Source organism: Anas acuta, chromosome W (assembly GCF_963932015.1).
Source record: "Anas acuta chromosome W, bAnaAcu1.1, whole genome shotgun sequence".
NCBI classification, from domain to species: domain Eukaryota; kingdom Metazoa; phylum Chordata; class Aves; order Anseriformes; family Anatidae; genus Anas; species Anas acuta.
Window position 1 is genome coordinate 18,220,513 of NC_089016.1, and position 15,365 is coordinate 18,235,877.

Genomic DNA, 15,365 nt, shown 5'->3' on the forward strand with positions numbered 1-15,365 from the left:
CCCATAACCGCTAGCAACCTTTTGTTCCTGGATCTCGTCCAGACTGCAGGGGCAGCTTTGACCTCCTCCCTCTTCTTCTGCACATGCTCTGCCCTCCACAAGGTTCCCGAAAGCAACAAAACGTGATCGACACCAATCCATGCGAGGACGTCTTTTCCTGCGTTTCGTTAACCCTTGAAACCACACTAATAATATGTTATCATATAACTTTAAACAACAAATTTTAACAGTTTCAACCAGCAAACCCCACAGCAACTTCCATGTCTTAACGTCTGGAGAACAAGCAACTGGAGACAAGGCGTCTCCTGAATCACCTTTCTTTGTTCCCTCTAAACTCTTTCCATTCCTGATGGCCTCATCGTTAAGAGTCTGACTTTATCACCAACCATGGGGCTTGTCGACCCCCATGGCCACACTCCCACATCTCCCCCTTCTTTATTAACATCATCTTGTGATATATGGAATAATAATTTGTGTTAAGAAGATGGTTGGTGATAACATCAGGCCCTTGCCGATAGTGGTGCTAGAGTCCAACAAGATTTTGAACATAAGAGGCAAGTAAAGACTACACTATCTGGCCTAACTCCGTCCACTACATTTGATATATTGCAATATGGAATTAGAAATGTACCCATTGTCACCATAGCACCTTATGATGACCCTTGGAACCATGCATTATCATGGTATAGCGCAATCATTGGAACACCTCAAAACAAAAAGGATCTAAATCTCTCTACTTTAGTTTTACATGGGAGTAAAATATTTTCAAAAGATGAATGGAGTTGGAACGATTCTCTAAGAATGGCTGAACTTCAAGCCACGTCTGTCCAGACAATACAAATCAGTTGCCGAATAACTAATGGATCTACTTACAATAGGCCAACTGAAATTAAGACAGTTTATGCTGATTCTACCAGAACAAAAAATTATAGTACTGATTGTAGCAAAATAACTGAACCAAATTTTGATTGCTGGTACAATTTTACTTTCACCAAACCTATAATTGTGTACTGTCTTTGGGGTTACAGAGGCACAGAATTGCTATTTGAATTTATGATTAATGCAGAAACATCTTCGTCGGCTGCAAAGGATAAGAAGCCTCTGCCCTCACAGACATTTGAAAATGAACCAACTCGGCCTCCCATTGGTCTAACTCCTTCCATCTTCAACACAGGTCCTTACATAATTTAAAATGTGGGACAACAACAAATTCTCTTTAACCCTAGCTGGTCCCTAAAAAGGGTAGAGCTAGCGCTGCACATTCTCTGAAACAATCTCGGCGCATGCCATGGGATGCAACTGGATTATTGGGAACAGGATGAGGTATATTAAATAGCATTGATGTTGAGGTCCTAATGAGTAGAATAACTGCTACTACAGATGACCCAAGGAAATTGGAATGGCCAATAAAATCATCCTTATTGCCCTTAGGAGCAAATCAATGGCTTCTATCAGAAGAAAATGATCATCAATTAATTGTAAATGCCCTTGGAAAAACTCAGGGCAATACCTCCCTTGCCTTGAGCTGCATCCAAGTGCAGTTATGGATACAACCTGTAGCAGCAGCTATTATTAGAGAGGGAGAAGGAGGAACTTTGCCCAATGAAATTCGAAAATTGATTTGGGATAATGCTTCAGAATTTGAAAAGGAGTTTCAAGCATGGTGGCAGTTAGTCAACTTTACCTACTATGCAGAAAGTGATAAAATTGTTGCCTTTATACTTACCATAAGTAATGCCACCGTATACAATGTATATCCAACCATTGCATTAGGACTCAATCAAAATGGAACTATACTTTATCCTAAGGAGCATAAAGTATGGGCCCATCAAAAGGGAGGAAAGTGGCAAAAAAATTATGTAAATGCATGCATTGTGCGTGAACAAAAAGGCTTCATCTGTGAGAGTAACACGCTCAAAGCCCAAGACATTTGTCTTGACACTGAACAAAATATTTGCCACTTTGAGATACATCCTAATGAAACTCTTGAAACTGTACTTGTATATATTGGGAAAGGCTGTGTTTGAATGAGAACCCATTGTAATTCTATAGTCATAGATAATACAATTGTAGATAACAACTTTGAATTGTAAACATCATTACCTAAAAGAGGAGAATTGAAGAATTAGATAGATAGGTGTAAGTTTGAAATGAAAAGCCACTTAGGTAGCTTTGTTAAAATGATAAGGACACCTAAAGTGTAACCATATGAGTAGAGGAAATCAGTTTTTCTGCATGCATATAGATAGGATATCATAATTAGAAGATTGTGGATTATTTTCCACAGTTATACACTTCTTCACCTCCAGCATATTTTTTTTTGAACGGTGAGTTACATTGTAAAATAACTGTGTTGGCACATTAATGAATTTCTGACTTCTCACAGAGGTCATAATTGCTGACCTGGGCCTTGTTTTTCCTTTGTACTTTGGAATTTGAGCAGTGGAAATAATTCTCAAACTTCTGTTCACTGTTGCTGTGTTCACCAGACCTTTTGCAAAGCGAATAAGAGTCAGGTTTCTTCAGATGGGGAGAACTGCAGCCGTAGGTGAATATTGTAATAGTAAATCATCAGCGAATAACAGAGTGAGAAGTTTCTCTGAAGCTTAAAATAAAGTTTTTAATTTTGTTCTCTCATCTTTTTTATTTTTTTTGGTCAATGTAGGAATCAACAGGACAGCACTCAGGGAGATAAAGTTGTTACAGTAGCTAAGCCATACAAATATTATTGGTGTAAGTAAAATGAATGCTACTTCTAGAATTGGTCCCCAAATACTGTTGGTACAGTTTCAAACAAATTTGGAATTATTTGTGTCATGGAGATGCTACTTAATTTTATTGTAGCTGTTTGTCACCTAAAATGAGCAGTCAAACAGTTCTTACGGCAAAACGCTTATTTCAATAACAAAGCCTTTTATATATTGAACTCCTATTACCGTTTCCATGAAACACCTCCTGGCTTCCGTGGAAATCAAAGGTGGGAAGACTTGTGGAAACTTAAATCACCTGACTTTCTATCTCTGTGATAGATATGCATACAAATGCAATATTGAATTTATCTGAATTTGCTAGCTTCAGGTGAAAGCAGTGACGGCCAAAAGCAAGCTTAGTAAGCAATGGTACAGTGGGGCTCACGGGGCTTACTAGGTTTTAGTGCTGATATTTAAAACTTCTGTTGGCAGGAGTAATGCCTGTATCTTTTCAGTTTTGTTTAGACGAACTAATTTTGAAGTATCTTCAGCTCCAGCTAAATGTCTATAGCTAAAAGTCAATGTAGATTATCTGAAGCTTTGCCATAAGTATTAGAGCAGGTATTAATTTTCCGGATACTTTATTTGACATTTCAGACTGGAGATATAGTAATCTTCTGGACTGTGAAGTTACTTTCAAAGCAGTTGCTCTAGCTATCAAGAACAGAGAATATGTAGAGAAGGACAACTAAAATCCCAAGGGGGTGGAGCACCTCTCTTATGGAAAAAATTGGGGGTTCCTCATGGCTGCTGGGAGGTGTACAAAACAGGTAGTAGGTAAAGTGCATGCAGAATGGATACGGGGGAAAAAACAATACTAGAAATAGATGCGTTTATATTATGTTTTGGGGGTTGGGAGGGAGAACTCTAAGTTACACAGCACATAGTGAATCTCTCAAATTTGTTGCCACAGGTGTTGTCAAAGCAGATAGCATCAGCAGTTCTAAAAGGAATTTGACAAATCTGTGATCATTCCTGAACTCATTCAAGAAGAGGGTAGGAGTTTAGTAGAACAGCAAAGCGTGGGGGGAGGTGTGCGTTAGGGTATCTGTTGTAGTTAACATGGTGAAGTTAACTCTATTTTTTAAAAATTTCTAACTTCAGAAAGGAGAAGCAATTGTGTAAAATCTTACCACACTTAACGGGGTTTTCTTTGGCAACTGAGTAAGAAGTTCTGTATTGCAGGTTGAAGAACTGAAGCAATGCAATTTCTTAAGGGTTATGATAAAGAAAAAATCAGAGCTGAGACAAAACTGAGGTGTCTGAGCTATACTGCTCTCTGATTATTGGGTCTTTGCAATAGTTGCTCTGTGCTTGTCTGCCCCAGCTCCAACAGCAACCTGAAAATCCACAGGCAGACTAAAACAGTGTAGAATTTTAGAAAATGGGAAGTAGGAGAGTATAATTCATCGTAATATATTTTGTTTTTACAGCTTCTAGATGCATTTGGCCACAAATCCAATATTAGCTTGATGTTTGATTTTATGGAAACAGATCTAGAGGTAAGATTATTTCAGTATCTTCAAATGCATTTGGAAAAAAGTACTTAACAGCTTTATATTTACCGATTTCTAGGAAGATGACATTTCATTGCGTAACTTAAGATTATGCCTCTAAAAAGCTTGAACAGTTGAACAGTTCTTGTCTGTTCTCAAAATGCCTCTACTTCTAAATACTTTTTGTCAGAATAATCTTCAAGAAACAAATTGTTTACTATGTTAGTTTTCTGGGTCTTCAGTCAGAGCATGAAGCCTCTGGTCACAGGCCAGGCTTTCAGAATGCAATTGTCAAGCACAATAGCACAAAACATGTAAAGTAAGCAAAGTATACCAAGTGATGATTTGATGCTAAAAATCACACACTTTTGCACCCTTCTTTTTAAACATAACAGTGCTGTGTACTTGTGAGTGAATCTCACAGGTGTTTCATTCTCCAAGATCTTAGATTAGTTTGTCTTTGTGTTATTTATTTTGATGCAGATTGCTCATTTTGGAGGACTGTTGTAGGTAGCAGTCATGTCAGATCTATGGCTTTGTCCATAGTCTGGATGGAAGTTAATGTATTTAAGCTAACCCATTACACATGTGCCATTAAACACTGGGGCTAGCATCTAAAACATTAAAACATTGGCGGGCTTGCTGAAACCCAGAGGAATGTGAGACAAGTTTTTCTTTTGCTAATAGAAGTTACAGTAACAAGTACACTTTGTAGAGGATTCATTCTGTTTACTTAGTAACTATGTAGTATTTAGAAATGAAGAAGATACACTGTATAACAAGGAATGAAATGCTCAGTAATACATAGTGCTGTGGTATGTGGAGCAGTTATTTGCATTGTGCTATCACTCAGAGGCCAACATTTGGGTCTGCAGCCCGCTGTGTCTGGATGTGCGGGGAGTCTACGCTCTACCAACATGCACACACAACCATCGAACTTTCTAAATATACAGAACATTACCTTTACACATTCATAAGAAACCCAAGTACACCTATACATATGTACAATCAGAAAAGGTATCAATTGAAACATAAACATGGCAAAGTTTTCCTAATTCTGGCAAGTGTTTAACAAACAATCCTTTAAGTCTATTACTATTAATGTCCATGACTCCATGACTGGGGGAGCATAGTTGGAGTTGGTAATCCTGGTTGAAGTGCTCCCATATCTTCCATGACTTCATTAATTTTTCTCAGACCATATAACAGTCTCCATTTTCCATTCCTTTTCTTGATTACAAACACTGGAGAATTCCAGGGCTAGTCATGGGAACAATATGTCTTGCTTTAAGTTCTTAAACAACTCAGCCTTTGGGCCTTATGTATCGTAATCTTCCCGTATCAAAGGGAAACATATGTCTCCTTTTCAAGGCCAATAGGGCCTGGGTCAAAAGGCACGTCCATGTCACCAGGGGGCGTAACAGCAAAAGCCTTCGATGGCTGTAGCAGTCGGATCAGTAAACGAGCCCACAGCTCCCTCACTATCTGGCAAATCACACGTTTCATTTGTTACATTTAATGCCTTTGCAATATTCTTTGCAAGACTTATAAACAAGTTTTTAGCAATGGTTGGAATCCCATATTTCCTCCTATTTTTCCTCCTATTTCAATTTCACAGTTCCGCAGGGTGTATAATAATTGTCACTAGCAGCATCACATACATCAAATTCAATTGATAAGGGCATACTAAGATTTGTGGTGATGCGACTTTTCCCAATTAACCCTCCTTCTTCGTTATTAGTTCTTACCTCTATCCACCATTGATAGGGGACCTCTTTTGGATCATAACAGATTATCTTATTGCTTTCATTACATCAAGCAGATTCTGGCTTCCATAGCATGGGTTTAACAGGCATAGTTACTAGTGTTCGTTCCTGAATTCTTCCTCTCAGGGTGTTAACAGTACATTCACTACAATTCTGAGACCAATGGCATGTAATTAGGAGAGGTCCGGTAAAGGCCATGTTACCCGGCGGTTATTACCCTAAGGGGTTGCAGCCCTTGGTAAACCTTCTTGAGCCGCGGTACTGGTCCCTTTTCCGGTCTTTCCCTCTCCCTGATGCTTCTGAGGAAATGGTCCAGGCTTACACACCCGATGGTTCTCCTATTTGCGTTCAACTTTTCCACGAGTTAGTGGGGGCTCGCTTCAAAGCAGATAACCAATCCTCTAGGTAAATTTTCCCACCTATTATTTTAAATTTTCAGCACCAGGGTAATTCGAGATATTTTGGGTATAACATATTACGCTTCATTGGGTTAAAAACTGGCTGGATAGCCGGGCCCAAAGAGTTGTGGTGAATGGAGTCAAATCCAGTTTGAGGCCAGTCACTAGTGGCATCCCCCAGGGCTCGGTGCTGGGGCCTGTCCTCTTTAATATCTTTATCGATGATCTGGATTAGGGGATCAAGTGCACCCTCAGTAAGTTCGCAGATGACACCAAGTTAGGTGCGTGTGTCGATCTGCTTGAGGGTAGGAAGGCTCTGCAGGAGGATCTGGATAGCCTGGACCGATGGGCTGAGGTCAACTGCATGAAGTTCAACAAGGCCAAGTGCCGGATCCTGCACCTGGGGCGCAATAACCCCAAGCAGAGCTACAGGCTGGGAGATGAGTGGTTGGAGAGCTGCCTGGCGGAGAAGGACCTGGGAGTACTGGTGGATAGTCGTCTGAATATGAGCCAGCAGTGTGCTCAGGTGGCCAAGAAGGCCAACAGCATCCTGGCCTGTATAAGGACTGCTGATAAATGATGGATGGGGGCTTGGCCAGCTCCTCTGCCAGTTCTCTCAGTACCCTTGGGTGGATCCCATCCGGCCCCATCGATTTGTGCACATCCAAGTGCCGTAGCAGGTCACCAACCAGTTCTTCATGGATAGTGAGGGCCACATCCTGCTCCCCATCCCCTTCCACCAGCTCAGGGTACTGGGTATCCAGAGAACAACCGGTATTGCTGCTAAAGACTGAGGCAAAGAAGGCATTGAGCACCTCCGCCTTTTCCTCATCTCTTGTAACTAAGTTTCCCCCCGCATCCAGTAAAGGATGGAGATTCTCCTTAGTCCTCCTTTTTGTGTTGATGTATTTATAAAAACGTTTTTTGTCTTCTTTAACGGCAGTAGCCAGACTGAGCTCCAGATGAGCTTTGGCCTTCCTAATTTTGTCCCTGCACAGCCTCGCTACATCCTTATAGTCCTCCTGAGTGGCCTCCCCGATTTTCCAAAGATTATAAACCCTCTTTTTTCTCCTAAGCTCAAGCCACAGTTCTCTGTTGAGCCAGGCCGGTCTTCTTCCCCGCTGGCTCGTCTTTGGGCACATGGGGACAGACCGCTCCTGCGCCATTAAGATTTCCCTCTTGAAGAGCGCCCAGCCTTCCTGGACCCCTCTGCCCTTCAGAACCGCCTCCCAAGGGACTCCACCAACTAGTGTCCTGAGCAGCCCAAAGTCAGCCCTCCGAAAGTCCAATACAGCGGTTTTAGTGGTCCCCTTCCTGGCCTCACCAAAAATAGTGAACTCCACCATTTCATGGTCACTCTGCCCAAGACAGCTCCCGACAAATCCCAACTTCCCACAAATGAGCAATGCTTGACCATGTCCTTGAAGCAGGGCCTCAACGCACATAGCCGTTGTTCTGGAGGACAGACGTTTTCTCAATGAGAGCCCACCCCTCCCCTCTTCTTCCTTTTTCACCTTTTATTGCTGAGTGTGACATCATATAGTATGGAATATCCCTTTGGTTGGTTTAGGTCAGCTGCCCTGGTGATGTTTCTCTTCTCACTTTTTTGTCCACCCCCTAGGAGGGTTAGAGAGAGTCCTGATGCTGTGCCAGCACTGCTCAGCAGCAGACACAACACTGGTGTGATACCACTGCTGTTCTAGCTACAAGTGCAGAGCACAGCACTGTATGGGCTGCTGCAGGGAAAGTTAACATCCCAGCCAGACCCAGTACAGGATGTTATGGGAGACAGTGTCAAAAGCCTTGCTGAAGTCAAGGTAGACCACAACCACTGCTCTCCTCTCATCTACCCAGCTAGTCATCTTATCATAGGACAGCAGATTGGTCAAACATGACTTACTTCCCCTTGGTGAATCCATGCTGACTATTCCTGATCACCTTCTTATCCTCCACATGCTCTGAGATGACCTCCAGGATAAGCTCTTCCATCACCTTTCCAGGGATGGAGGTGAGGCTGACTAGCCTGTAATTGCCTGGGTCCTCCTTCTTGCCCTTTTTGAAAACTGGTGTGACATTGGCTTTCTTTCAGTCCTCAGGCACCTCTCCTGTTCTCCATGACCTTTCAAAGATGATGGAGAGTGGCCCAGCAATAACATTGGCCAGTTCCTTCAGCACCCGTGGGTGCATTCCATTGGGGCCCATAGATTTGTGGATGTCAAGTTTGCTCAGATGAGCTCTGACCCGATCCTGTTCGACCAAGGGAAAGTCCTCCTTTCTCCAGACTTCCTCTCTTGTCTCCAGGGTCTGAGATTCCTGAGGGCTGGTCTTAGCAGTGAAGAATGAAGCAAAAAAGGCAGTCAGCAACTCTGCTTTCTCTGTATCCTTTGTCACGAGGGCACCCACCCCATTCAGCAGAGGGCCGAGATTTTCCCCAGTCTTCCTTCCTCTACTGATATATTTGAAGAAGCCCTTTTTGTTGTTCTTGACGTTCCTTGCCAGATCTAATTCTAAATGGGCCTTGGCCTTCCTTGTCGCATCCCTGCATACTCTGACAGTGCCCTTATATTCCTCCCAAGTGGCCTGTCCCTTTTTCCACTTCCTCTGTCTGAGCTTTGCCAGGAGCTCCCTGCTCATCCATGCAGGTCTCCTGCCTCTTTGCTTGCCTTCTTACTCATAGGGATGCACCAATCCAAAGAGCTTGAAGGAAGTGATGCTTAAATACTGACCAGCTGTCTTGGACCCCCCTTTCTTCCAGGGCCCTAACCCATAGGATTCTTCCAAGTAGATCGCTGAAGAGGCCAAAGTCTGCTCTCCTGAAGTCCAGGGTCGCAATCCTACTTTTTGCCTTGCTTCCTCCTCGCAAGATCCTGAACTCCACCATATAATGGTCACTGCAGCCAAGGCTGCTCCCAACCCTCATATCTCCAACTAGTCCTTCTTCATTGGTTAATACAAGGTACAGCAGCACACCTCTCCTTGTTAGCTTCTCCACCACCTGCATCAAAAAGCTGTCATCAATGCACTGCAGGAACCTCCTGGACTGTTTGTGCCTAGCTGTGTGGTCTTCCCAGCAGATATCAGGGTGGTTGAAGTCCCCCATGAGAACCAGGGCTTGTGACTGAGAGGCTACTTGGAGCTGTCTGAAGAAGGCTTCATCTACCTCTTCTTCCTGATCAGGTGGCCTGTAACAAACACCCACAACAGTGTCAGCCATGGTAGCCTGCCCTTTAATCCTTACCCATAAGCTCTCAACTCGCTCTTCGTTCACCCCTGGGCAGAGCTCCACGCATTCCAGTTGCTCTCTCACATAAAGAGCAACTCTACCACCTCGCCTTCCTGGCTGGTCTTTTCTAAAAGGCACGTAGCCTTCCATGACAGCATTCCAGTCACGCAAGCTATCCCACCATGTCTCTGTGACTGCAATGAGATCATAGCCTCGTGACCGCACGCAGATCCCCAGTTCTTCCTGTTTGTTTCCCATACTACGCGCATTAGCATACAAGCATTTCAGGGAGCTGAAATGCTCCTCTCTCATGCTGCATGTGTACATATGGAAACACTTGAGATGTCTTTAATTCAACTCAGCCCCTCGTGGGGCAGACTGAAGGGCCTCCCCGGCATGCAGTTCCTCAAAAAATGGCATGCAGTCCCATAGCTTATCACTTGTGGGCTTGGTTTTTGTCCCTTCCCCCCTTCGCATCTAGTTTAAAGCCCTGTCAATCAAATCCTTTTTCCCCTCATAGAAAGGTGCTCCCCATCAGCAGTCAGTAGGCCTGGTGTCATGTAGACCTTCCTGTGATCAAGAAAACCAAAACTGTCAGTGGCACCAGCCTCTGAGCATTGATCAGCTGGGTCTGCCTGTTCCTTTCAATATTGATCCCCGCTACAGGAAGAAAGGAAGGAAGGAAGGAAGGAAGGAAGGAAGGAAGGAAGGAAGGAAGAAAACAGTACTTATGCACCTGATCCTTCAACCAATCGGCCCAAAGCCCCTTTTGATCGCTCTTTGGCTTCTCTTTGTTATCTCATCACTGCCAACATGAAAAACCAATAAACGATAACAATCAGAGGGATGTACCAGGTGAGTGACTCTCCAAGCAACATCTCTTACCCGTGCCCCAGGGAGACAGCAGACAGTTGCCACTGCTTCTGGCTCCACCCAAGCCTTGTCAGCCACCTTTGTGAGGGCTGCCAGTCTGGGTAGCTCCCTCGAGCCGTGGTGAGGTGTGTAGCCAATTAACCATTCCGGTCAGATTGAGGGTAGCCGATTAACTGTTATGGGTCCAGTCAGATTCAGGATAGTGAACCATCACAGATTCACCAACAATGTATAACCGCCCTTAGCACTGAACTACCACGGTCATGGATTCACCAATAACATATAACCACCCTTACTCTAGTCACGTTCAATGAGAACTATCATGACTAGGAACAACACAGAATCACACAGAATCACAGAATTTCTAGGTTGGAAGAGACCTCAAGATCATCGAGTCCAACCTCTGACCTAATGCTAACAGTCCCCACTAAACCATATCCCTAAGCTCTACATCTAAACGTCTTTTAAAGACTTCCAGGGATGGTGACTCCACCACTTCCCTGGGCAGCCTGTTCCAATGCCTAACAACCCTTTCGGTAAAGAAGTTCTTCCTAACATCCAACCTAAAACTCCCCTGACGCAACTTAAGCCCATTCCCCCTCGTCCTGTCACCAGGCATGTGGGAGAACAGACCAACCCCCACCTCGCTACAGCCTCCTTTAAGGTACTTATAAAGAGCAATAAGGTCGCCCCTGAGCCTCCTTTTCTCCAGGCTGAACAAGCCCAGCTCCCTCAGCCGCTCCTCGTAGGACTTGTTCTCCAGGCCCCTCACCAGCTTCGTCGCCCTTCTCTGGACCCGCTCAAGCACCTTGATGTCCTTCTTGTAGCGAGGGGCCCAAAACTGAACACAGTACTCGAGGTGTGGCCTCACCAGAGCCGAGTACAGGGGGACGATCACTTAAACAGTTAAGTGCAATTTATTAGAGCAATGGGCACACAGGTTCTTTAGATTGGCAGTGATGATTTACTGTCTGCAAAAGCAAGCTAGCATGCATGAAACACACAGGTGCACAGCCTGGAAATTAACATGTTAAAAGGCGCAAAGACTCTATAGAGATTTCTAAGTTTCCACAGAGACACACAGTATAAGCAGGTGTTCAAATCTCACCCAAAGGTGTCCCAATTGGGCGGGGGGATGGGGGGGGGGAGAAGAGAGGCTCAGTCCAGCAACTGATCCTAGGAGTGAGGAGGTCCACAGGCTATTGTATTCCCTCAGGATGGTATCTCCCCTGACGGTGGTATCTTCCCTAACATCCCTTCTCTCTTAGGCAAATTTATATTATTTTCTATCTTTTAGGTGAACCTCGAGTGTCTCTAGTCAAGCATATCTTAGTTGTGATTGGTGAACAGTTCTCCCATCTCCATTTAAAGTAATAGGCTCTAAGAAACACCTTTCTTTCTTTCAGTCACGCCTCGGAGGTGGGTAGCTTTTGGGATGGAGGTGTGTTTTGGTATTATAATATTATAATGAGCAAAAGTACACTAGGGTACAGCATTTGTCAAAACATGGCAGGTTCTTGGCTCAAGGTAGCAAAAAGTGCAGCTTATTGGTTTGAGCATGCACAAGAACAATCGAGTCCCCACCTAGCTGTGGTGTCTCTACTCCACCCTCCATACTGTTCCTTAGAGTCAGCACACTAGGTTCCCCCAGAGCAATAGCATCTAAGGTTGGAAGCATAGGAAATGCTCAGGTAATGCAGCTACACCCTACCCTGAAAGCCTCTTCAGTGCTGTACATCTTCTTTAAAACGTGAATATTAGTTTAGGCAATTGCACCACATAATCCACCCTGTGACTACAGTCACTCAAGCTTCATGACATCTGGAATATGTCAGGGATATCACATACATTCTCCAGACAATGTTTCTCAAGTGTATGTACATTGTGTAGGGATGCTAAACATTTCATCATAATCTAGAGTTGAACATACAAACTAATTGTCAGTATAAAGCATAATACAGTGAGTATTAACAGAACAACAACAGGGTAAAGCATCTTGAAGATTCCTGCAGCAGCTGGTGACCATCCAAAGTGTCCCACCAATGGTGTTTTTCACCTCTTCGCTCTTTCCATCACTCACTGTATTTCTTGGACATCATGATGGACAGTAATCAGAGTCTTTTGTCTATTTTCTCAAACTTGTTTCATCAGCCGCTTCAAATCTTCACATAACAGCAACTTCTTCACCAAGGTGAGGTTAATTCCAACAGGAGTAAGCAGCAAACCATGAAGCAGAATACAATTGGATGCAATCAGTTGGTAAGAGGTAACAGGAGCTGAGTAACTGAAATCACATCCTAGAACTTCGGTAGAAAGTTACAAACACAAACATTAGAGTGATTACTTGTATCTACAATTGTATTATCTATGACTACAGAATCACAATGGGTTCTCATGCAAACACAGCCTTGGTAGATGTTATACACACAGTATGCAGGTATTTCTATTCAGACCCTGATTCCTGGGTCTTCCTTCAAATAACTAATGTAACTAGCCAAACATCCCTATTTGAATATTACAGTATTTAATCTCCAGAGCATAAAAGGATTATTAGTTTTGCAGGAATATTAGTTTTACTGCACTGTTGGCAAATTAATAATAAAGACCTAGCCAATTTTTCAGACAACTGTAGAAATCAATGAATCTGGTACAGTTCAATACAGTAATGGTGTTGTGGGTTGGCCCCAGCCAGAAGCCAGGCAGCCCACACACCTATGACCACCAATACCCTTAGTGGGACAGGAGAGAGAAAAGGAAGAGCAAAAGCAAGCAAACTCATGGATCGATATAAAGGAAGTTTTACAGGTGCAGGAAAAGGTAGTGGTGGGACAGAAAGCAAGGGACACAAAGGAAATCACTCATCTCCTCCCACAAGCAGGCCAATGCCCAGGCAGTCCCTAAGCAGCGGCCACCTTGTAGCCAATAACCTCCTTATTCCCCTGCCTGAGTTTTTATTGCTGAGCACGATGTTATAATATATAGAACACCCCTCAGGCCAGCTGTCTCTGCTGTGTCTGCTCCCAGTTTCTGGCCTAGCCCCAGCCAATTTGCTGGACTAGGGGCAGAATGGCAGAAACAGAGAAAGCCTCGACAATGTGCAAGCGCTGCTTACCAAGAGCAGAAACACCAGCATGTTATCAACACCATCTTGGCCACAAATCCAAAATAAAACAGGTTGCTACAAAGAATATTAACTTCATCCCAGCCAGACCAAGTTCACAGTTCTAATTAAAGTCACAAATTACTTGAGATACTTTTATATATGCGTCTACCTGATAGCCATGCCTAACTCTTAGCATTTCTGGTGTTGCTACTGCCACTCCATAACGGCTAGCAGGAAGTCTTAGTCTGTACTAAAAACCTATGAATTTCAAAACCATCTACGTTCTTAGACTCAACCTCTATCAAATGTGACTTCTGTTACAGGCATAAAGGTTGTCAGTTTAGCGCAATCTTACCCTGTGTAGAATCCAGTGCTGATGTAAATATTCTAATCCTTGAAGTGTCATCAGCATGTATGCTTTGATGCAAGCCTGAGTCAACACAATACTACTATCCTTCATAAATTGCCTGTAAAGTGTTAAATTGATAGTAAAGTTTATCATGCAAAGTTATCTTTCTCCAGTTCTTTTGCAAAACAGTATTTCTATCCTTTAAGACAAAGTTTGAATTGGCTGCCGTGTATGCACTACTGCTCTCATCCTTTCTCCAGAAAAAAATTTGTCTCTTCTGATTTAGAGACCAGATATTTAAACAGGGAGCCCAGACTGCCTATACGAGCTTTATATAACCAGCAAATAAGAAAATTAGGGAGAAACTTAAGTTTATTGTTTTAGCTCCATTCCAGGTTGGTACCCTATCTTACAAGTCAAAGCTGTGCAAATAAAAATGTTAAACATGCTAATCAACTTGAACAAATTATATTCCTACTTGTTGCTTCTTCCTCTGTGCAACTTAAGCATCTAACTTCTGTAAATGCACTGTTTTCCTTTTCCCTTCTCAGGAAGACAAGGTACTATAGCCCCTATAATGTATTTTAACAAACCTACTCAACATTCAATGTTCTCTTTTCTTTAAGAGTTTAAACATGACATTCACATAGAGTTCTAATACTTTCTACATTACTCCCCTCAAATTGCTTATTATTATTACTTTGCAGTTCAAAAGCAGCCTTTCCTAAGCTTTAAGTTGCTTGAGATTTACGAAATAGCTAGAACTATACAAAGAATTTCAAATGTGCAGCACATTCCCAGACACAGCGGGCTGCAGACCCAAATGTTGGCCTCTGAGTGATAGCACAATGCAAATAACTGCTCCACATACCACAGCACTATGTATTACTGAGCATTTCATTCCTTGTTATACAGTGTATCTTCTTCATTTCTAAATACTACATAGTTACTAAGTAAACAGAATGAATCCTCTACAAAGTGTACTTGTTACTGTAACTTCTATTAGCAAAAGAAAAACTTGTCTCACATTCCTCTGGGTTTCAGCAAGCCCGCCAATGTTTTAATGTTTTAGATGCTAGCCCCAGTGTTTAATGGCACATGTGTAATGGGTTAGCTTAAATACATTAACTTCCATCCAGACTATGGACAAAGCCATAGATCTGACATGACTGCTACCTACAACAGTCCTCCAAAATGAGCAATCTGCATCAAAATAAATAACACAAAGACAAACTAATCTAAGATCTTGGAGAATGAAACACCTGCGAGATTCACTCACAAGTACACAGCACTGTTATGTTTAAAAAGAAGGGTGCAAAAGTGTGTGATTTTTAGCATCAAATCATCACTTGGTATACTTTGCTTACTTTACATGTTTTGTGCTATTGTGCTTGACAATTGCATTCT

The 15,365-nt window shown here is 42.9% G+C and overlaps 1 protein-coding gene across 1 annotated transcript in view; it reads left to right on the forward strand.

The window, feature by feature from the left end:
* Positions 1-1,355: 1,355 nt before the first annotated feature.
* LOC137847429 (uncharacterized) overlaps positions 1,356-15,365 on the forward strand; it is a 31,802-nt gene continuing 17,792 nt past the window's right edge. Inside the window, 1 exon segment of the mRNA XM_068665702.1 lies at positions 1,356-2,016. Within this exon segment, the coding sequence (XP_068521803.1) occupies positions 1,356-2,016 (661 nt within the window).